At 33.8% G+C, this 23,714-nt stretch overlaps 1 protein-coding gene and 1 long non-coding RNA gene across 4 annotated transcripts in view; one reads left to right on the top strand and one right to left on the bottom strand.

The window, feature by feature from the left end:
- Positions 1 to 715: 715 nt before the first annotated feature.
- Positions 716 to 23,714, bottom strand: part of LOC143912007 (uncharacterized) — a 92,686-nt gene continuing 69,687 nt past the window's right edge. For all 3 annotated transcript variants that reach the window (XM_077431126.1, XM_077431118.1, XM_077431142.1), the window contains 2 exons: positions 11,890 to 11,941; positions 716 to 3,096 (listed from right to left, as the gene is read on the bottom strand). In XM_077431126.1, the coding sequence (XP_077287252.1) occupies positions 2,896 to 3,096; positions 11,890 to 11,941 (253 nt within the window). In that variant the 3' untranslated portion in view covers positions 716 to 2,895. The remainder of the gene's footprint in view (positions 3,097 to 11,889; positions 11,942 to 23,714) is intronic.
- LOC143912395 (uncharacterized) lies at positions 3,600 to 5,919 on the top strand. Its single transcript, XR_013260634.1, has 2 exons — positions 3,600 to 4,231; positions 4,816 to 5,919. It is a non-coding gene; the product is annotated as an uncharacterized LOC143912395 (long non-coding RNA).

The following is a 23,714-nucleotide window of genomic DNA, read 5'->3' as shown; positions in this document are numbered from 1 at the left end:
GGAACATGCTTTTCCTCCCGTATTCTGCGCGCGCACATTAACACGGGAGGAAAAGGATGTTCCTCTTGTATCCTGCTCGCGCAAATTAAGTGAGTATGTACCGTTTACCATGCACCATTTTTTTTTTGATCTTTCGACTTAAGATCTTTGCGTTTTCTGTAATTTACCATGCACCATTTTTTTTGATCTTTCGACTTGAGATCTTTTGATTTTCGATCTTTGCATTCTGATATTTGCGTTTTCTGTAATTTAACATTCTGTCAAATCACGGAGACCGCCGCCGACCATGTAGAATGTAGCCAAACTCTCAAAAAATAGTACGTCAATATGGGAGTATTTTTTGCGTGAAACATCGGGAGTTTGCAAAATGCAATTGAACGTTTTTGAAATATGAAAACATGCAATTGAACTTTTTTCTGTTATACATTTGAAATCCCGGTGCTATCACCGGGATCGGAAATTCCCAGCTCCGCAATCCCGGTGCTGAAGAAACCTTCCGGGATTGGAAGCACTAGCACCAACCTACTCATAGTAACCAAACCACTACAACACCGAAAATCAAAATGAATATATGTAGTATTCTTTCGAATTAAGGTTAAATTTAATTTAGTGTGTTCGCCAGTTAATATATTCTGAAATTTTGATTTTCGTACGTATTTATGTATGTATATAAATAAAGATACATACTATATAAAAATAAAATAATGAAGATGTATGTCATCAATTTTTATTGAATAATAAGGAACATTTTAGGTATGTAAGCTATTTATAATTGGACAATTTATTTACATTAATATAGACAATACGTTTTAATTATAACAATTGTCGTAATTTCACTTACAAATCTCGTTTACCTTCCGTAAGAACTCATTCCATACTGTTTTTTTCATAGAATTGGTTCTTCAAACATACAAAACTTCGCATGAGACAATATATTAAAAAAATTATCATATTCACATATCAGTTATTTATATATTTTATTTAGAATTTCTATAAAATAATACTATATGTACTTAAATACATGCTTTATATTTACAAAAGCAGACTCATAGCTAATCATATTTACAGCTAAACGATACAAAATATGAAATAATAAAAAAAAACTTATTTAATTGTAAAAATCGTGGGTGTTACACTTAAATTTCTTATTCTGATTAAATTATAAAAGAACTACCAAATTAGATTCCAACAATATCATGCATTGTTATGGATAGTTTTAAAAATAAATAAATATTATGTAGATATAAACTAAAGATTTTAATGTACTCAAAGTAGTATTTATAATATGAATATATAACATATGTAAAATATTAAGTTATTAAAAAAAATCTAGTGATTCTAGTCTCAGGCGTAACACACATTATTTTTATGAATTTAATAGAAATTAAGGGGGCTATGATAAAATTGCTTTTTTTTAATATATTTTATACATTAATTTAAAATATACATTTTTAAAATATAGCACAGCCATAATGACTTATTTAAAAGTAATTTAAGCCCTTTTTGGCTGGCCAAAAATGTGGTTTCCGTTCGAACACCAAAATCCACATCAATGAACAATGAATGCATAAATTTTAATTAAAATGATTTATATTGTGAAGTCTACTTATGAAAAATACCCAGCAGATATTAATTAATATATAATAAATACCTAAATGTAGAAATTACTCAAGAGCCGTTCTAATATGAGCGGATTAAAAATAAATACGCTATGGATAATTGATAAAATTAATATAAATGAAATCAAACAACGATTACATTCATGCATTCACAAAAGGCATTTTGAAATTCATATCTATCTATAAGATTGATTATATCTAGTGCGCAATGTTGATACAAATGCAGTGTGAAACACAAAAATAATTTTACTATCAGTTCGAAATTTAGCCAATGTATTTATTTTATTTATTTAATTCATTTAATTTAAATTATAGTGCATTTCTATCTAGTATATTTAAAAGTTATTTTGTGATATTTTTTTTTAGATACAAATTATAATATTATAATAGAATCAAGCATAAATTTGCTAAATGTTTCAAAGCAATATTGATAAATTGAAGAAACACTTCATTAATACTATTAAATAGATAAACAACACAAAATACCAAGTAAATATGTTATGCCACTTTGATTACAAAAATTTACCATCAATGAATGAGTAATTAATTAAATGTGGGCTAAAATAGAAATGTAAAATAATTAAAAGAAAACATTGTCAAACAAAATTGTGCACAAAGAAAGATAAGATAATTTGATGTAAAATTATCTTCATCCTCACAAGACTCAAAGAAATGATTTAGTCACTTTGTCAACATTGAAGTAGAAAGAATAAAACTAGCAGAGTAAATGCTAGTGTTAAAATAATTTAACATGATTATAAATTAGAATAAAGGAGTGCATCCGGAATCAACTGTCGTTTTAACAGTCTTTTCATAAATAATCATTCGTTAAGCTTAAACACAGTAATATATGTATACATGTAATATATATTAGAGATTCCATCCTACCATCATATGGACAGCGTCTTGAAAGACAGTGCATATATAGCCCACAGTTCGGTTACACTTAATAGAAAAATAGATGCCTTATAATTTAAACCTATTCGACTAGACTCCTGTAACTTCAAGTGCCCGAAAAGATTAGGCACTTAGCACCAGGTCGCCAAACACCAACGTGCGATACACCGACGCAAATCCATCGTTTGGAATTTACTATATCATCTATGCCTTGTGTATCGGACATGGAGCGATTTATGCGACTCACACTTCATCCGGCAGCCGAGTTGGAAAATCAAAATAATAACTCGCGAGCATCATTCCACTGCGGAAAATGACAATATTGAAAATGAGATGATGACGACGACGACTTTTTGATATAACATTTTTCATTATTTCTTTAGGAGACAGGTCCTGCGGGAGGGCTGATATTGTTGGATTGAGCTGCCAGTTGGGCAAGCGTCTCCGGAGACGCTTGTGACCTCAAGAAGCTGTTCTCCACCTCGAGTTGGTTAATGCGCTCCATCAGTTCGGCTATTTTTTCCTTGAGCACTTCAACCTCTTCGCGAACGGCGAACATCAGATGACTTTTGACCAGATCCTGAAAAAGAAATAAAGAAAACATGAGTAAGTGCCCACCAATAAATACAAACAAGAGTGAAAGCGACAATTTAAAAATAAATTATCTGTATTTTAAGCACTATCTCAATCTTTCCGTTCAACAATTTTGATAATTTTATACCATAAATTAAATCATTTAAATTTTTCAATATTTTAACTTATTAAAAGTCATTCATTCGTCTTTAACTAGCCACATTAGTTTTAGAACTTCCATTTATAAATAAATCAAATACCAACACAAATAACACGTTTAAAAATACAACATTAAATGCACAATAGTACAAATAATTGTTTTATTGATAGATATTTTATAGAAATAAAAGGGTTGCGGGGTTGGAGTCGTTAAAAATCGAGCGACTCTGATTCTTATTTATATTTTTACTGAATAATATATGTACATACATACATATGAATCACTAACAGGAGTGGTTCATTAATACTTAATGATTGCATATCTCTTAGACACAGTGCTTTTCTTTTTCTCACATTTAGGTAAAATTGATAAGGCCTAATATTTAACAAATCCGTAAATTTAATTAGTTTCATTAAAAGTTAATGATTTATACATCAGCTCATGTGTGCAAATTCTGAAGGGGTAATTGAAAATCAATCGAATGGGAAAAAAATAAATTTAAAACTAAATTAAAAATTATATTTTTGAATTTTCAAAATTGGAGTAGGTCAGAGTTGTTTTATAACGACTCCACAGCCCTGGACATAGGACCAAAGCGTGGGGGAGGCAGATTAGGGGGGTAAAACGCGGTTGATTATTATTCCATAATATGTAAAATAATATGCATAAGTTTATTTGAAATGTCAATACATATCTATAGATTTTCGATTTTTTATAACGTTATTAATTAATTACCAATTTATCATTTACCTAATCTAATATATAATTTCGAAAGAGACTTTGTATGTAAGTATCTTTGGTTGGGAACTTCGACAATTCAATTGGTTGAATATTATATTTTTTTCGATTCAAATAAATTTAATAAAAAAACAAATGAATATTTACTATTAGATTTGCCATGTTTAAGCTAAATATTACAAATATTGAACGAAGCCAGGTAAAACAACAAGTCTAATATATAATTTGGAAAGAGACTTTGTATGTATGTAAGGTTTGTTGGTAATCGAAAAACAAATTAAAGCATAGATCTGGAGCGGAGCGTGGAGCAGGAGCGCGGAGCAAAGAGTTTTTGCACGGAGCAGGAGCACGAAAATTAGTAGTGCTCCACTGCTCCGATATTTTATTGTTATGTATTAGAATTTCTTTCAGAATTTAAAAATTAAATGAATGCTTTTTTAAAATTTGATGGTTTATTATCCTGGAATAATTTGACATGTGGCATATCATGTGGTTTGGTTATATTATTTTATATACTTTTTCACTTATTGTTGTTTTGTACTAATGAACGTGGGAGCTTTCTTTTTTATTTTTCCATCGTGATCAAATTATATTCTTGATTATTTTCTCTATTCCTGTTACTATGGTAGTTAGGAATAAGCATGTCCACACCGAGTAGTATAGTTATATCTACATATGTATTTTCATGATATATATTAAATATTAAATATTTTAATAATAAATAAATAGTCTATAAATAAAATTTTATAATTTTTTATCATATGTATATGAATACAATTAATAAATAAAGATGATAAATAATATGATTTCTATTAAAACTATTCGGAGCACGGAGCGGAGTTGGAACAAGTACTGAGGTGTCGGAGCGGAACAACTAAAAAAAAGTTCTTGCTCCGGATCTCTGAAAGTTTCTATGACGACGATTCGGTATGGTTGAGTATTCTTTTTTTTCGATTCAAATAAGTTCAATAAAAAAAGAAATTAATATTTACTATTAGATTCGCAGTGTTTAAGCTGAGCAAATACTGAGCGAAGCCGGGTAAAACAACTAGTATGCTATATTTATTACTATTTTATTGACTATTCGAACTAGTTATTCGATTAGTCGAAATCTATATCGTTATATTTTTAAATTAAATTATTATAAGGGGGGGTGGGGGTAAGTAGCTGGTTTGCCTCCAGGCCAAAACTACCCTAGCTACGACTCTGCCTGGATAATATAAAAAAAAAAATGGAAATTAGGCATTTGAAGTTAGTATACTGTAAGCCATAATAATGTTTTTAATTTATTATAGTTTAAACATCAAACTATAAAAAGCAGAACTGTTTTTCACGCCAACTAGAATTGTAAGTATTATAGTATAATTTGAAATAGTTAATATTACACATACAAATTCACTATAGCAAGTATACAAAAAAAATAGTTTGTTTAATTATTAAAAAGAAGACGGATAGCGAGCTACCGATTGCAAATCACTGGAGTGGTACAATATATTTGTACGTACAATCGTATAAAGACGCATATGATATCATTCGACATGACCCTGATCGACTTGAACTACACACATAAAAGAAATTACATTTGGATTTGGGACGACGACGTAGCAGGTATCCTTTTGACCTCGTTGTCTAATCTCGTAAAGGCAGGCAGGTTGGGTATCTTCAACAGATGGGATCTTCATGGCGAATGGAGACGTGAACGAGCGATGTGAACAGCGACGACCCAAGCTGGCGACTGGCTGTCTGTGGTCGACCGACGCCTCTTTATACCAGAGACGTCGACGTCATCACCACACATCGTCCATTTCGCATCTGGGTAAGATAACGACCGAAGCTAATTATTATTGAGGCGAGCAATCCGTCTGACATGGCCGGCAAAAGGTTAAAAATACGAGGCAACTTTTTGCCAAATGCTTTTCACTTTTCTTTCGATGCTACGAACAATACACACAACAAAAATAGGCTCGCTTGCGGTAAGTTTCCGCTGAGCGAACAATAGTGTCGAGCATGCGACACCTGAATGGGTGGGGAACTGCCGCAGTGACTGTTCTCATTGATGTTCTTCAATTGGACCGAAGACAATTAAAACAATATGTAACGAAAAAAATCGCACGTTGAACGCATCAGTTGATGATGCAACGTATAAAATGGTGTAGGAAGTGGTTTGATGCATATATCGCGAGTAGTGACGCGACATTGACCGAACGAACTGCATACTAATGGAAAATCGATCGCCATACAAGGTAGTGCATGGTCGAAAAAAAAAATTACTATTTCAAAAATGAGTCGTTTGTTACGTTTCCGTAATGGAAAATGTACAACAGTGTTACATTGTAATTATATTCATTAATCATTGATAATGGAACCGTCGTTAGAGTGAAGCTGCTGCCGAAAGCAGCGCCGAATGCGCGAACGACTAATGCCAATTAAACTAATTTGTTATTTGCGGATAGTAAGCGCTGCGGGAGCTGCTCGTTCGGCAGCGTCACTGACTATTTCCGCGTTCGTTACATTACCTATCAGTGCCGTGAAAATTTCCCTGCTTTTATCGCACAGCTTTACTTACGTGTGCGCGAGCAGGATACAAAAGGACTCGGTATTTTGACACCTAGTCCCATTGTGTCCTCGCGCACACGTAGGTAAAGCTGTGCGATAAAATCCAAGAGATTTCCACGACACGCCACTATTACTCACGTATCTTCAACCACGATATTTTTATTGTTTTGGTGGAAATTAAATAAATAGCGATTAGAAGCTCCATCCTTCATTTTCATTGAAAATATATTAATAATTATAATGAATGATGGATCGAATGAAAATCGAATGGACTTCATATTCAAATAAAAATTGCTAAGCTTTTCAATACTATTGATATCAAATGGATTTATAATTCGCCCTAGCAGATACTGCAGGAGCTGCTCGTTCAGTAGCGTCACTGTTTATTACGCGTCCGTTGCATTAACTACATTAATATATGCAGTATATTTAATCACGATATTTTTATTGGACACTAGTCGTAAGCAGCTTGATTTCAAGCCACAAGCTATTACTGATTATTAATAAGATGGAGTTCGGATATAAACAGATGTATGTAGAAAACTCGCTCAGTCTTATATACTGTCCGATTCATACAGGCCATTGTGACGCATTAGGTTCTCCCTGTAATGCCACAATGGTCAAAAAACGTTAAATAAATAAATAAAGGAATCTTTACATTTTCCTTATTTAATAATGTATGACAACGCAAACAAGGCAAATCGAGTCTAATTCGACATTTTCCAAATTTCAAATTATGACGGGTAAATTTTTATTTCAAAAACGAAATAAACATGAATACAATAAGTGAGTTAATAAGGATTCGGTTGTTGAACTTGTTTACTTTTGGAAATTTTTCTAATAGAAAAAAGTAAATTAATTAACTGAACAAAGCTGAATAAATCTTGACATTTACGGGTGATATTTTCTTTATTTTTTAAGGTAAAATTTTAAAATAACATCACATAACGTAACATAAAAACATAAGGTAACACAAGGTAAAAAAAAAAAAACAAGATTTTAAATCAAAAACAAACAACTGATTGTATAACTAGATAGATAAGAAATAATTAATTGCAAAAACAATAATAAATTTTAATAACAAATGATAGACAGGTAATTAAGTACGCAAGACGTGCGTCCGTGAATAAATAAATAAAATTATCTCCTTTTGTTGAGATAAAATGGCTACATAAAAAAAACAATTACATATTTTTAAAATTATTATCCAGCTTACATTAATTAATCATTTAATCAAATTAAAAATGAGCGTAAGATTCAGATAATCAAACAATCAGTCGTTACATCGTAAACACACGGACAATTTTTAATATTCGAAATTACAATAATCCAAAAAACCTACACGAGCGTGTGATAAACACATTATCAGTCACCTTTCAGTCTAGTTTAAGTGAGTGTTTTCGCAAACAAAATTATCACACGTATTTTATAGTGAGAGGATTTGATAACGGCGAAAAACAATTGTCTCAATTTATGTAAAATATATTAAAAGAAAAACCCTAATAATACTAAAAACTAATAATACATAATAATAACAAATCAAGATTGCAAGATCGTAAACAATACAAGCAAAGTTACAACGGTCGATGCGATAAATAAATAAATATTCTAATAATAGTACCCGATAATGATCAATTGAGACGTGCGTCAATAAAAGATATAATCGATTATGATTTTCGACACGAGAACGGTGAATGTCGATTGACAAGAGCTAGCGAGAACGAGAACGAGAACAGCGAACCGGTTTCAGCAGGTTATCTTCAAATTAACGCAAAAATAAACATGAAGCGATGCGAGTGTGCGGGACAGCACGGCACGGTGGCCACGCGTGCCGACATCTGACATTTTACACATCAGAACGGGATGAAATCCGATATGAACATGATCCGGAGGAAAAAATACAAGAACATCGTAGTAAGCGATCGGGGGTGGTTAGTAAGTGGTTGGGGTAGCGACGTAGTACCGGGAAATTCGCAGCGTAGAAAGGGTCTGACAGCCTTGACCCATTTCCAACAAGAAAATCACTATAGCTGAACATCGGGCGAATTAAAATCCTAGATTATGTATGTAAGTATATTGGTTATAATACAATATTTCAGGGGCTAGATAGATAGGTAGGTGTATCTTTTCAAAGTAACCTTACAAGAGTTCGTTCAACTGATGACGTATGCAAGCATGTGTTGTTTTGGTACTGCGGAAAACTTGACATTGTCGATTTGGACAATTAGCATTTGTAACGTACAAATTCACAACGAGCAAATCAGTCAAATTTATGTTGCTGTTTGAATAATCGGATGTCGGAACGAATCTAATTTCAATGTTTAATAGTTTGATTTGTTTAATATTGTAAGAAATCGGTAAGTGGAAAAAAAGATGTATGTTATGTTGTATGTAAGGGATGAAAAAGTAAAAGCAGTGATAAGGGAAAATCTTAGAGGAAAACTCAGCTGGGCAAACATGGCGTTAATATTTTCCAGAAAATATGTACGTGTAATTTGAGTTCAATATCTTTTTAAGAGGAATTGCAAAGTGCAAAATGAAATCAGTGTATCAAAGTACATGACACATTTAAATTAACTTTAAGTGCGACATGTCAATTGAATTGTGTCGCACGACTAATTTAGTTATTTTTATTTATGTCACTGCCTATTAAGCTGTCATGTTACAATAAAATGTGTATATTATAGATATATTAGTATGATTCAAAGCTTTATTACGAGTGTCGTCGGTCTACAATTATTTTTTTTTTTTGAGAAAAAATGTAGATGTAAACAAACAAGCATAGATTACCGGTATTTATCTTTATTAAAAAATAACTGAAATTTCGTTCTCATGACTAGAGGTCGGAATCTGAAGGGGCCGGAACGCGCCGCCTATTGTTCCATTGTTGTAAATCCTTTGTAAAAAAGGTTCGGCAAACTTTTAACAATGCATTTACAATCTTTGAACAATAAACAGCCCCTTCAGATTCCGGTCTCTACTCATGACTAGACTACAGAGGGTGATTAGGGAATTGGCAAATAACAATACACATTCCCACAAAGATGAAAGGAAGAAAGCAAAAAAAAGCTTGTAGAAAAATGTTTTCGACGAAGTGAACAATAGTAAAACCTATTTGTAAATCCGATTCCTACTTATGACTAAAGGGCGGATAGGATACGTGCTTTTTCCAGGAATCGGGCGTTTTGGGTCTTTTTACAAAGCTAGAGTGCAAAAAAAAAGGTTTGACGAATCTTTAACAAAGCACGGCCAACAATTAACAATGAACGGCACGCTTCCGGTCCGCTCACTACTTAATAAAAGAAATAGACCAGAAATAGGCGCATGAGGGTGCCCCATTGTCCATTTCTATTGTGAAACTTTTTTTTGCTCTCTCGCTTGGTAGTTTGCCTTCTTTCCTGGAAAAGCACCCTCATGCGCCTATCTCTGCTTATGACTAGAGGTAGGATAGTTACAGTGCTATTCATTGTTCGGCAAACTTTTAACAATGCATTTACAACCTTTGAACAATACACGGCCCCTTCAGGCTCCGGTGACTACTTATGACCAGTGAGCGGTGGTAGGCTGCGCCAGCTCGAAATAAATACATAGGTTTCTTTTGTTAATTTCTATTGTTAACCTTTTTTTTTGCTCTCTAGAGAGTAAAAAAAGGTTAACAATAGAAATTAACAATAGGATCCCGTTTCAGCGCGCGCACATTAATACGGGAGGAAAAGCCTGTCCCTCTTGTTCCTGTTGTATCCTGCACGCGCAAATTAAGTGAGTATGTACCGTTTACCATGCACCCTTTTTTTTTTTTTTGATTTTTCGATCTTTGCCTTCCGATATTTGCGTTTTCTGTAATTTAACATTCCGGCTCGTCACGGAGACCAACATATTAGACATTGAAGATGGCGAACTTTACTAGTTCACGGCTAAATCCTAAAATCGATCGAAACGTCGCGTGAAAATTCCCATGCAATTAAAAGCCCATTTTGAAGAATATGTACTGCGAAGGCGATACGTCGTGGGGCGTGCTCGCCAGTGTTGAAGTTAGCCGTCTGCCGAGGGCGGCATTCGCGATTATCGATCGTACTGCGCCACTCGCGCCCTGGCCGCCCGCAAAACCAACACCCCATTCTCCCCCTACCCCATACACAACATACCACTCATCATCAAATCGCTTTTTTATACACATTACCTATAATAATGTGCGCCGAGGTTTCGAATGATGATTCACCGCACTTAAATTTATATTATATTGATCAGAAACAATTTATTGTAATCCCTTCTATTTCTTTTTAAACGCACATGTATTTCGACTAACGGCTCTAGGGATATTAGAGTGGTCTACTTTTTGTAGTCGATCAATGTTTGTATGTATTTCATACCCAACGCCAAACTATTGAAAAATTTTTGTTCGCTAAGAATACTCAAACTCAACTTATCAATATTGGAACGTCAGTCGAAAACAATATTTTTCTTTAAACTTCTAAAAAATCAGTGGCAGCTCGCGGAGAATGTTTTGGGGGATACTGCAGTACCTCAGTCCTCGGCACATAATGATAAAACAGTTTTCATTCTCTATTGAAAAAAATATAATTTTGGATATATGTACATGCGTGGTTTACAATATGCATGTATGTGTACTTTAAAGCGATTATGCGTGAAAGATAAGAATGGTGACGTATTATTATATCGCCATTTTCGGTGTTTGTAAATATGAGTCAGATTTAGAACGCAAAGTAAAATAACGTCATCGTATGTATTTAGTCATTTTATATGTAATTTTAAGCCACGTGCGAACTTTAACCTTCTATATAAATGGAAATTCTCAATAAATTGTTATTTTAATTTTTTTCTTTGACTGAAAATTTCACAACCATTTTGGTTGTATTTTTAACCTATTTTACCTAAATAAGTGCAACTATTATATATTTGATAGGCTTAGCTTAGGTAACAAATATTTTTTTAACCTTTTTTTAATACTACCTATAATATAATAATCATGTATCATTTCAAAATTAAAAATTTTCCCACAAAAACGAGTTTAGGGGAATTCCGAAGTAATTATCATTAATTTTAAATAATTTGTCCATTAAGTGCACACTAACTATTACCAAAAATAGTTTTGAATTATATGAGGTCAATCGTTTGTAAATAACATTTTCAATTTAGAATTAATGTAGATAATTTTTGTTTAATTTTGAACCATAAGCAATGAATTGCCAATGTTTAGACCTTAATACTCTCAAATTGGCCAAAAAAAAGTTGGAAATACTATAGTTCTCAAAGTTTTGAGTGGTACTTGATATCAAATTGGTTTTACTTGCAGTTATATTATTGAAAATGGAATGTATAACTCACCATAGCTTGCTCGATCTTATTGTCGATAGCCACCGCGCTCGTTCCAGACGCACTGCAAACAAAAAATTAAACAACTGTCAATCAACAAGCAATAACAATTAAATTTAAAATTAAATAGGCAGTGCATATATAGGCAGAGTTCATGTATAAAATGATTTTTTTGCGATAATAGAAGAACAAAACATAAAAGCGAGTGAAATTGGCACATAGTAGCCAGAGCACACGGCACCGGATCCGGTCGGATGATTCGGAGCGGAACTGTCGACCAAAGGAGAACCCTATGTTTGCTGGAAATACAAACGCAGCAATATCTCGCCTGGTGAAAGTCTCAGAGCGTGTCTCCCACACCTCACCCCGCATATTCTGTCGATGTCGAAGAGTGAAAAACAATACGGATAAAACACCTCGTTTTCAAGTAAAACATATTCAATGTCCGTATAGGCGTTAAATGAAAGTCAATAGTCTTCACAAGGTTGCTCCGCGTGAGAAGTGTGGACGCACCATAAAGATGTCCGAGTTCATGTGTATCAGTATCAAACATGTGAAGAAAACAAGATAAACCGTAACTAAACAATGAAAATGTTACATAAAAAAATAAAAGCCTTATCGCACACATTACAACAACATCTTTCATCGCACGTGATGTTGAGTTAAATACATTTGCTAGACAAGACGGACGACGTCGTGCGTGTCAGTCAATTCTATGCGTTTTCACAATAAAATTGTATAACGAATTGACGGTGCAAAAATGGAAATGAATTTGCCAGAAGCAATATTGATACGTTGAGCAACAAACGGCCAAATCGTTTGAAAAATATACATATAGAAAAAAAATGGGACACTCTTCCGCGTTTTTTAAGTATCGTGTAAAAATAAAAGATCAAATTGTTCGTCTGCGGTTTCCTGGCACATTTTGATAACATGGCCTCATGAACGTTCGAACCTAATATACATACAGTTGTTTAATATAAATTGTCATTTGAACACATTTCGGAAAAAACCAAAGGTGCATATTTTAAAGTGGGTCTTGATAGTAAATAAAATCGAATACGTTCTATTTTATGCTTTTTCACTATAAGAGTGACTTTCAAGCGAAGATATCGATACAAATCGAAATACATTGACGTATACAGAGCCGTGCGAAGAGAGGAGACTCGCGCCCCGGGCGCCCGTATTAGAGACGCCAAAATCCTCAAAATTTAATGCAGTAAATCCCCATATTTAAGTGGAAAAAAAAATGGAAAGTCCTTCGATTATTAACGATTTATTTTTAGTTAATCATGCTTTACTTACATTAAATCAAATATACGTATATTATGTTGAATATATTTTTGACTTAACATTTTTGTCAAACCACAAGCCGTTTTTGTTCACAATATAGCATATGTAAATTTTCTACACAGATAACGAAAATTGGATTTATATTTTTGAAAAAAAATAAAAAACCATGGCTCCAGGCGCAACGTATTCCTCCTATGGCGTATGTGTGTATTAAAAAATCAAATATAAATTTCCGTAAATGAATAATAATAAGTAATAAAAATTGTTTTTATACAATGGAAAGAGTGCCCTTAACAATAAATCTTGTAAAAAAATCACACTTAAATTTGATCGAAATAATGACGGTAAAGTTTCAATGCCACATGATCGAAAGCTCTTTATAGAAAAATCACGTCGATATATAAAATAAAAAGGATAACTTTACACCAATTGCGGAAATAGTAACACACAGTTTTGACGTCATCAGAAAAGCAAAACCGATCGCGTACAATATCGAAAGACCGCAAATGGAAATTTGTATCGAAATGACGCGAATGGCCTTCGTGCGTACATGCATATGTATGTAGAGATGAGAAAGGCGACTTTGTGTAGACTTTGGCTGGCAAAATCGGGTAGGAAGATTACTCACAGGGGGTAGAAGTAGTCGATGTATTTGACGACGACTTCCCTGAGTAGATCCTGCTTATTCATGATGGCGTGGTAGTGAGCGGGCATCGGCTTGGCGTGCATCTCCTGGGCAGGTGGCGGACGGGCGCGCCCCCCAGACAATCGATATGACGGCCCGCACGCCGGTAATACGCACCCCTGCATCCAGACGGGTGGGATGCTGGTGCACAGTTGCACTTGCACGTGAATGTGAATGTGAATGCACCGGAACGTGGTTTTAGGGAGCGAACACGTTCACACCGCCAGATGATCGCTCGGAGACTGGCGCGCCGACGCCGGACCCCGACCCTCCCCCCACCCACCCATTCGCCTCCCACCTCCCCCTTCCCATCCACCGAAAGCCCGCTCGATGTATGAAGAATTGCACAATTATCTTGCAACACCCGGCGTCGGAAAATGTGTTTGGTTTTCCACGACCAAGGGCAATCCTGTGTACGTACGGTTTTTCAAATTAGCATTCGTTTTTATTTCGTATGAAGATCAATTGTATGGCGATTTAAAATTGAGAAAAGACGCCAAAAAACGCCAATTTAAGATTTCCCAAAAAAACTTAAGTCGTATCAAGAAAAAACCATGTAAAAAAATTGTCGATTTTAAACACGTGCTTCCAAATCAATCGGAAAAAATTTAGAAAAAGCTGGTTTATTTTCATATTTATAAATTTTCATAATATTTCATGGGAATGATTGGATTATTGTATAAAAATTAATAAAATTCACATCGAATTTATTTTCAATTTGAGGAAAAATTTCATCTGCGGCGCAATTTTATAATTCATAAATGTTAGCAATTTTCTTCTAGAAAAATATTTTTGTAATTGTAATTTTATTTAAAATCTGGCAGTACTGGGTACGCGGAATAAATACTAGCTTTTCTATTGTAGCAAAATAAGCAAATACCGTTTGCCTTGAAAACTTTCCTTTAACATTACAAATAATTAACTTAATAAACGTTATTATTTAAGATTTCGAATTAAAGCGTCTTACTTCCTACACCAACTTACAATATTCCAAGACTCGTTTTCCCAACTTTTTCAGTGTATTTCGTCGTCGAGTTTGTATATATGTATAGAAAATACACATACGAAAATGTTTTACATAGTGAAATACTTATATTAAGAGATAAACATTAACTTAATAGTTAATATGGATTTTTAAACGTTTTTTTCTTTGTAATATTTTAAATGTGTGTTGATAGCTTAAAAATCTATGATCACAATATGTCTTGTATATTAAAGATATTTAATACATATATACAAACTCCTGTTTAAGCATACGGAAAGATGAGAAACCGGGTCACGAGATATTTCTATTTTATCAATAATCACAACTAATGAACCAATATCTTCTTTCGCCATTGTGAAAGCACATTATATACTAAATTTCCAACACTTAAGCTCTGCTCACGTCGACATACCCATATTTAATAAAATCAATAAGTGAGGTCATCGCCATAGGTAGGAGTACCCCTCTCGGGTCAGTAGTGTGGGTTTTGAAAACGTATCTCTCCTTAATCGGATTCAAATGTGTTTCGGACTTATGCTAGTTAGTTATTAGACGTTGTCGTTTATTATTGTCTTGAATTAAAAACAAGATTACTAGTTCATAATTGGGTACTTTGTGTACATAATTTAAGCCTAAGTAAATATTTTGTAAAGACGCAAGGTCAATTTATTGAGTGGTTCGAAAATTGTTCAAGTGGTAATATGAAAGTTTAAGTTTATGAATTATTTGTAAATCGAATAATCAAATAAGTAAAAAAGCACTAGTATTTTCAAATCATGTTTTGAATGTGCTACCTGCGAGTTTGGCATGAACGTGTTTCGAATGCAAAATCTCGTTTCAAACACCTCGCGAAAATGCAAATAAGGATTGTTTTCATATGTAAATGAGCGCATTTTGAAAATATCGCCAGTTCAAATCAGCTTTTACGAATGGTCTTGCAAATCTAAAACGACACACATATTTTTTCAATACAAACACACACACCTTGCAGTCTAGCAAACTTTCTATTATATAGAGAAAAAAATGAATACTCAAAAACATTGCGGAGAGTAAACATAATTCAAAATATCGTTCTATTTCCAATCCAACCACACGGATGTAAACTAAATATAGGGCGATATTTACGAGTGTCAAAAAACGTAAAGAAAATCACCAGACGGTGTTGCAGAAGACAGTTCACGAGTAGATCAACGTAAAATGTGTATAAAAAAATCAAAATATGTCAGAATGATACGTTCCACAAGCCCCAATATTCGACTCTCTTCGACGTTTCAACGATACATCGAAATAGAACCAAAGCAACACTGCATGTTTATAAAAGCGCGATTACCACGTAAATATGGAAAACAGCAAACGTCGGTTTCGTGCAAGCGGAACATAATAATAAAAATCGAACGTTTCGCTTGCAACGAGTCGTTGTTTATGTCGATGCACAATGAGAATATTATATTTTAATATTCCAATGACGACATTAGAAGCGAGATGTCCGAATTCGGCAATGACTACACGCGATTTCGAAAAATTATCACCCACTCATGCCTTAAGCATCGTAATAAAATTCAATAGGATGGGATGAAAATTCGATACTCACACACAATACCTGTATTACAAATTAGATTTAGTAAAGATATATGTAGTACAAAGTATATACGCACAGGTGATAATTGACGAGTTGATTGTGAAATAAGCCGTTTTTTCCGTGTTTAATTTATTGACAGTGATTGAACGGGTACTACGTATTACAAAATCAAAAGTAAACATGTAAGAAGTATCAAAAAAAGCGATCAATTTTATATGAAGAATTGTATCTGTTAAATTTATTTTACACACTTATTTTTAACGTACATATGTACGTTAAAAATAAGACATATGAGAAAAATCTTAGATGTTCTTACATATTCACACATCAATATAGCTTTAGAATATTTTATTACATAATACAAAATCATTACGTGCAATCGAAAGAAAAATTGGGTCACTCGCGTATATCAAAACGCCTGTCCGTCATTGTTTACTTTTTGCCGAGTGGATTTTGGCATGATTGAATCGAATTGAGTATTGAAATGTAATATATATACGTAACCTCAATATATTATATTCGATTTATTCTTATTATCTACGAAAACAATAATAAACTTTCTCTATTGGATTTTTAAAATATATGTAAAACATCGACCGTTTAACTTATATTATTTGTTTCGTAAAGATTTATTACATATATGGCGTAGGTGTTAATTATTTATTGATTGCCTACAGTTGTTAAGTATCTTAACATGGCACGAAAACAAGTAGTTTTATAAACACACATGTTTCAGTAACCTTGGATATCAATAACAGCATCATTTCATCGGCTACCAATTAGCAAGATATACAATGTTTCCTGTTCGAAACAGTATCAGTACGTTATGGTAAGTTATAAATAAGTGCACCTATTAGATTGTGTAATCATAATTTTAAATTGACACGACAAATTTGGGTCTCGATTACGAAAGTTACGCGGGCATTGATTGATAACGATTATAGACGAAGCGATAGTAAATAAATTTCGATTGTTTGTAAAAACGTATTTAATGCACTTACTGACACCAACTGTTGCGGCGATTGTTTGGATTGTCGTTGATATGAGATGATACAGATCCGTCAGTCGCTAGTACACTGTGGCTGGACGACCTTTTGATGACATTACAAACCGGTTGTTCGGCGCACTTCAATTTGTCATCCTTTTTTTTGGACCTTCTGTGGGACTTGCCAGTTTTGGAGCACAGTCCCTGCTTCGGCGAAGCCCTCGAAGGCGGCAAACTGAGGATGTTGACGCGTCCGCGAACGTTGGTCACGTGCAGAATATTGAGAGAAGGATGTGACATGCTTCTTTGGTCAGTGTCGAGTGCTTCATCTGAATAGTTCGGCTCTTCTTCAGAATTGGCATTGTTGATTATATCCAAAGAAGGCGAAGAGCGCTCTTTTTGAAGTTGAGCGTTGATAGTAGCATACTGGATGAGACTGGGTGTGGATCCTCGCCTTTTGAACGGGAACGCTGCGGGATGGCGATCCATGTGATCCAGAAGTAGGTGAAAAACTGAAGCTGGCGGCTTCCGAGACTATGTGTCACATAGTCAAAAATGGCGGGTGACTACAGAGAAATTTCTTCCCGTGGCTGACGATACAGTAGTCGACGACGGAATGGTAGGTAAACAAGTCAAATTGATCACTCGAGGCGCGCAATTCGTCGTTCTATTGACGTTAATAAATGACCGATTTCAGCAGTTGTTGCCGATCCACTGGGCTGCTGTACACCGTCAATGCATGGTGGACTATTTATTAGCCAGGCGCCAGATCTGGTTACAGATGCGTCGATGCGAAACCGCCAAGGATTGATCTATCCATGCGTCTTGGTGCGAAAAAACTGCCGCACTGTCGAGGAATATTGTGGCTGATCGAGCGATGTAACCAGTCGAGCTTATCGTATCGAAATGTGTACTTATTATCGCTTACAATGGCGATTATTCATCGATTTTTGAAACAATTCCAGCGATAGGTACCTTTTCGTAATTGCAATTTGGGTAAACATAAGATAAATAGTGTAGAAATGTATGAAGAGAAATCGATTTACTATGAGTCAATACATATTTCAATATATTATATCTGAAGGTGGGAAGATAGTCTATTCAATACTTATCGATTTAAGAAATCGAAAGATATTCAGTTGAAAATCTGATTGTAATTTTTTTTAATGACTCGTGAATGCTCTCTAAATTGAAGTGGGGAGCCAATTCGTCAATTCAAGGGATGCGATGTCCCGAAGAAGTGACGTCAAAAATATATATACCAGCGGCGGTAAGCAATTTCTCTTGGTAAAAAAAGACTTCAGTTGCCAAAAATAATTGCTATTTACTTTAATTTTATTTATTTTAGTCCAAGAATAATGTTTGATAATCTGTTTATAAATAGGATTATAATACCGAAAGAAATATAGATATTTGTGTAGGTGTGGTTATTAAACGTAATGAATCGTCAGAAATAACGTATAAATAATCTCAAATTACTTTCATTCGTGTATCAATTCCTTTTGTAAACCACCCGTTGAAATCCACGGGCACAACACTTGTTAAACATAAAAAATCATCGTAAAACTAAGTTTGAAACCCGTCTTTCTAGACTCCGTGAACGTTAAATCGAATTTAGGTGGCAGTGTCACCAAATTGAAAAACTTTAAAGTTGTAATAATATAGTGGGGTAGAGCAATAGCGTACCCAGGGGGGAGGAGATGCATCCGCCAAAAACTTAAGAAAAAATGTCTAGTTTCTAAAAAAACCACAACCGAATTCATTAAGCGGATTTTATTATTTTAATAAAATTTAAAACCATTGATTTGTAATCGGCAACGTTATATTTCCAATAACACTTGACAACTGTTTTAAATACAATTATATCACCTTTGTTCAAAAATATCTCAAACACCCAAATTTCGACTGAAAACTATTCAATTCAAAATTGATGATACAAAATGTTCTAAATTTAAATGCAAGATATTTAATTGATCAGTATTTGAAATAAAGTTAAGGTGTATCAAGTGAATAGTATATAGTTTTAAGTGTAAAGTAGGCGAATTAGTATCAAAAATAAAGTTCATTATATATTCCCGTCTACAATAGGTGTATTAAATATATTTAGGATTTACGGCCTATTCATATTAGCACATCCCGTACTGGCAGCTGCATTGTAATCAGCTAGTACGGAAAGTATTCTTTGGTATGGACACATTTATATATTCCATTGGCGCATGCGCATTCATATGTAGAATGTACCAAAGAATACTTTCCGTACTTGCTGGTTACGTGCAGTTGCCGGTACGTGCTGTGTTAATATGAATAGACCTTAATTTGGAAACGACTTTATTTGAATATTTGTGCCACTGAGATGGAGACGCATAAGTAAATTAAATATATTGACTATTAGTTTGTAAACATTTTATTTGAATCTTCTTTTCTAAATTAAATATTTGAAAATATATTGGTAAACGTCACGTCTAGTGGAAGCGTACACTGGCGACCGATCGTTTGAATAATAAATTGCGATAATGGCAATTCAGGCACGGGTTAATTTTAGCAATTTAATAGGTCGCCCTCGTTTATCAGCTTCGATGGGTGCGTCTAGAATTGCCTGGCGTCTTCGAATCTACACAGATGTTCACCGAACTTTTCATCTCAGTGTGTGTACATAGACTACACACATGCATCGTATCGCTGAACCGGTTAAATCGAATGGCGAAATACAACTTGGCGTACGATTGACCAATTGCACTTGAGCAATCAATGAACCGCGAGTCGACGACAAAGACACGTTAATGAGCAAATTATAAAATGCAGTTGATGATTGCGATTAAATACATTATTGCTATGATGTTCATCGCAAAGAATTATGAATGCATGTGTATTTACGATGAAGATATAATGTGTGGGTACAAATGAAGGTTAATACAGAAGAGCAATGTAAACGTTTAGGTAAACAAGGTACACGTTTGATGATCACATTCGTAAGTCTAATGTGTTCTAATCAATTATATGTATGCATGTACGTAGAATTTTATTGCTTGTACTGATGTTTTTATTTAATAATATTAATTTTTTATAACGAAATTCCATAAAAAAGATAATTTTCTTTATGGAATACAAAATTATCACTTTAGGCTTTCGATGTCGAATTTTCTGACGTGGAAAATTAAAAAAAAAAAAAAAATGTATAATGACAAACATGTCTTCATGTAAAGTAATAGAAAAAAAACCGATCTGGTTAATTTATTGAAAAATTGTATTGTATAATAGGGTTCATCAAGATTACATACATGTGATTCAGTGATTCAGCGATACACAAATTGAACATCAATTTTATGAAAGTTTTTAAGTGAAGATAAGAAGGTAGAGAGAATAAATCACCTTATCAACATTTGATAGATAGACTGTGAAGTGTTATTATATATATAGAATATTGCTTTTCATACTACGCATTTACATAGGTATATGAACTTGATGAATGTTTGTACCTCATAGTGAGCATATTATTCATATTCTTATGGAAGTTGTTTCTGAGGTCTCGTCTGGTGTAGCTCTGGGCCGGGGTCACTCTTTTAGCTATGATCATCCTGAGATCGGCCATGGCGATTGCAGCTGCTGTTGTAGTTGTTTTGACTACGGTTTTACCGTTTCGATGGTGAGGGGCCTAATCTGGGATATTTCCAGCCGGGATTTGCGGGAGAGCGCGTGTATGTGGCGTCCGCAACAGATTACAACTGAAATTGGTTCGTCTGCAGACCGACGCTGCTGCTTATCGTCAACAGTGCTATTCCACGTGCCAAGTTGCCGGGTGCATTGTTGGTGCGATTATTGCAAACCGGAAAATCACCCGCGGTTATAATTATAATGCATCGCGATCGATTTCGAAGGTGATCTGCGCAAACGCTGCATTAACGTGTGCATCGTGTTGGCAAAGCTCGGACCTTGCCAAATGCATATATAGGATTTGAAGTTGACGGACAAACCATTGCCGTGCCATTTTAAAACGTCAACACATCATCTAGTCGTCACCTATTGATCTTTACTGACGTGGCCAATTATTGTGTCAATAAGTTTTTATACGTTTAAATGGATAAAATATCCGAAACATTTACCTCAGCAATGCTATTTATTATATACAGTTATAATTGAGGTCTATACACGTGTTCAAATCATAGCATAGTACATACATAATTTAATTGACGATTTCGGAACAAGATTGCATGATGATAACTAAAGATCGGCGTTCGGAAGATGCTTTTCGCACAAAAGATGGTCCAATATTGTCAATTTCTTAGAAAAACCATTATCTTGCTTTGAACACTCATGGAACGGTCTATTGTAATTTAAAGTACCCAGTCAACGCCTTCCTCTTGACTCCAGAAAGACCAATTACGGCCAGAATTTTTTGATTTAATTTTACTTTATTGTTGATAAACTTCTAAGTGGATCAATATACAATCCTCGTATTCTTGCGGAGTTGAAATTTAATGTTCCCAGCAAGTTCAGAGCTACTAGATACCGCGAATTGTTCTTCCCACCTGAGGTACGTACCAATTTAATGCTTTCGTCCCCTGTCGCCAGGGGGCATCAAGCTCCTCCACCAGATTTCTATTAGATTGGATCTGTTTAATCAAAAATATACTGATCTGGTTGAGGTACTGTTTAGTTTGAGATCGTAGCAACTTATAACATATTGTATTTTTATATTCATATTTTTACATTTTTATATTTTCAAATTTTTATATTTTTATATTTCATATTTTTATATATTTATTTTTTACTATCGTTTTATTTCTCATATTTTTATATTTTTATATTTCATGTATTTACAATTTTATATTTTTATTTTTATAATTTATATTTTTATATTTTATGTTTTTACAATTTCCATTATCCATATTTGTCTTTTAATTAATATATAATATTATTATAATATAATAATAATTAATTTCCTTTTTATATAGCCATAGTGACGACTTGGAGTTGATCTGTAAAGTCACTATGGCAAATTTGTGAATAAATAAATAACGTTTCGTAATTGACAATGCATACAAACTTCATAATTAACGAATTATTGTACTGGAAACCGTTTTACTGTATGACAGAGATATAAAGCTCATTCGCAGCAGTTTGAGTTTGTATTTAAGTAAGAAAACATATTTTCGTATTACAAATTTTTTGAATCACTTCGTTTGTGACAGTTTTTGGATTTGGTTTGGGGGTGGGGCAGAGCCCCCCCTCACGTTCGTCACTGGACGTACGCGCAGTATACATACATTTTAAATGTATGATACGCAGTAAACAATCGATACCCTATACAAAGAAATAAACCGCTTAAGCTCCCGTATAAAAGCCTAAATTATTATCATTTTGAAGTATTTTTCTCGAATTTGTTTAGTATTTTTACTACGGGATTTACATACATTTTGATGCGGTTTTTAAAATCTACAACATTTTACTATCAAATTCGTTTGTATGTACCTTTTTATTTAGGAAGTGAAAAATCTCATACACAAATTGAATATTTAATCGTGCGTATTTATTTTATTACTATTGTCCTACAAAGTAAGAGCAAAAAAAAGGTTGACGATAGTAATAGAACCATTTTTTGTGGGCAAAAGCAACTTGTCCGCCGAGCTCTGGTAACTTTCGAATAAGCAAATTATAAGTTATTCACAATTAAAATAATAAAAAAACACTGCACATAAATCTTAATGATATTTAATCGATCGATCAGGTTATACCAATGCAAACATCGCCATCGTTCCTATGTAACAATTTTATTTGTCGAAAAAAAAAAAAAAAACGTAAAAAAATCGTGATATGCAATTGCGTTATCGATTTTTCATAAATGTGTTAACTAGTTTCACCGATTTCGTACGCGATACGATACAGAGCATACATATTGAGAGTTTTATCAATATGCGAACAAATAATAACTAAATTTGCCTATAGCCTATATTCGCAGTTGAGTGACATAAGCAGGCCAAAAATATGAAAACATCGGACGGAATAAATAATGCGAGGGGAGACGAAACCATTAAAAGCAGTCGCCATGGCGACAGTCAATAGGAGATAAGGGAAGTGTAACTCGTAGGATACAAGTTCTAAAAAATATGTTCATACCTACACATGTATACATACACTACAACGAAATTTCGGATTATGGGGTTATTTTTATACAAATTTTATCGATTTCGTATCAAAAGAAAATATCACACTGTGCCTGTTTCATGTCATAAACACTAATATTTTTTAACACAATGTTGTTTGTTATCGACGCTGAAGCAATGCGAGATATTAACGCTACGAACAACGTATA

Source organism: Arctopsyche grandis, chromosome 1 (assembly GCF_051622035.1).
Source record: "Arctopsyche grandis isolate Sample6627 chromosome 1, ASM5162203v2, whole genome shotgun sequence".
Taxonomy (NCBI): domain Eukaryota; kingdom Metazoa; phylum Arthropoda; class Insecta; order Trichoptera; family Hydropsychidae; genus Arctopsyche; species Arctopsyche grandis.
This window is presented reverse-complemented; position numbering and strand designations above follow the sequence as displayed.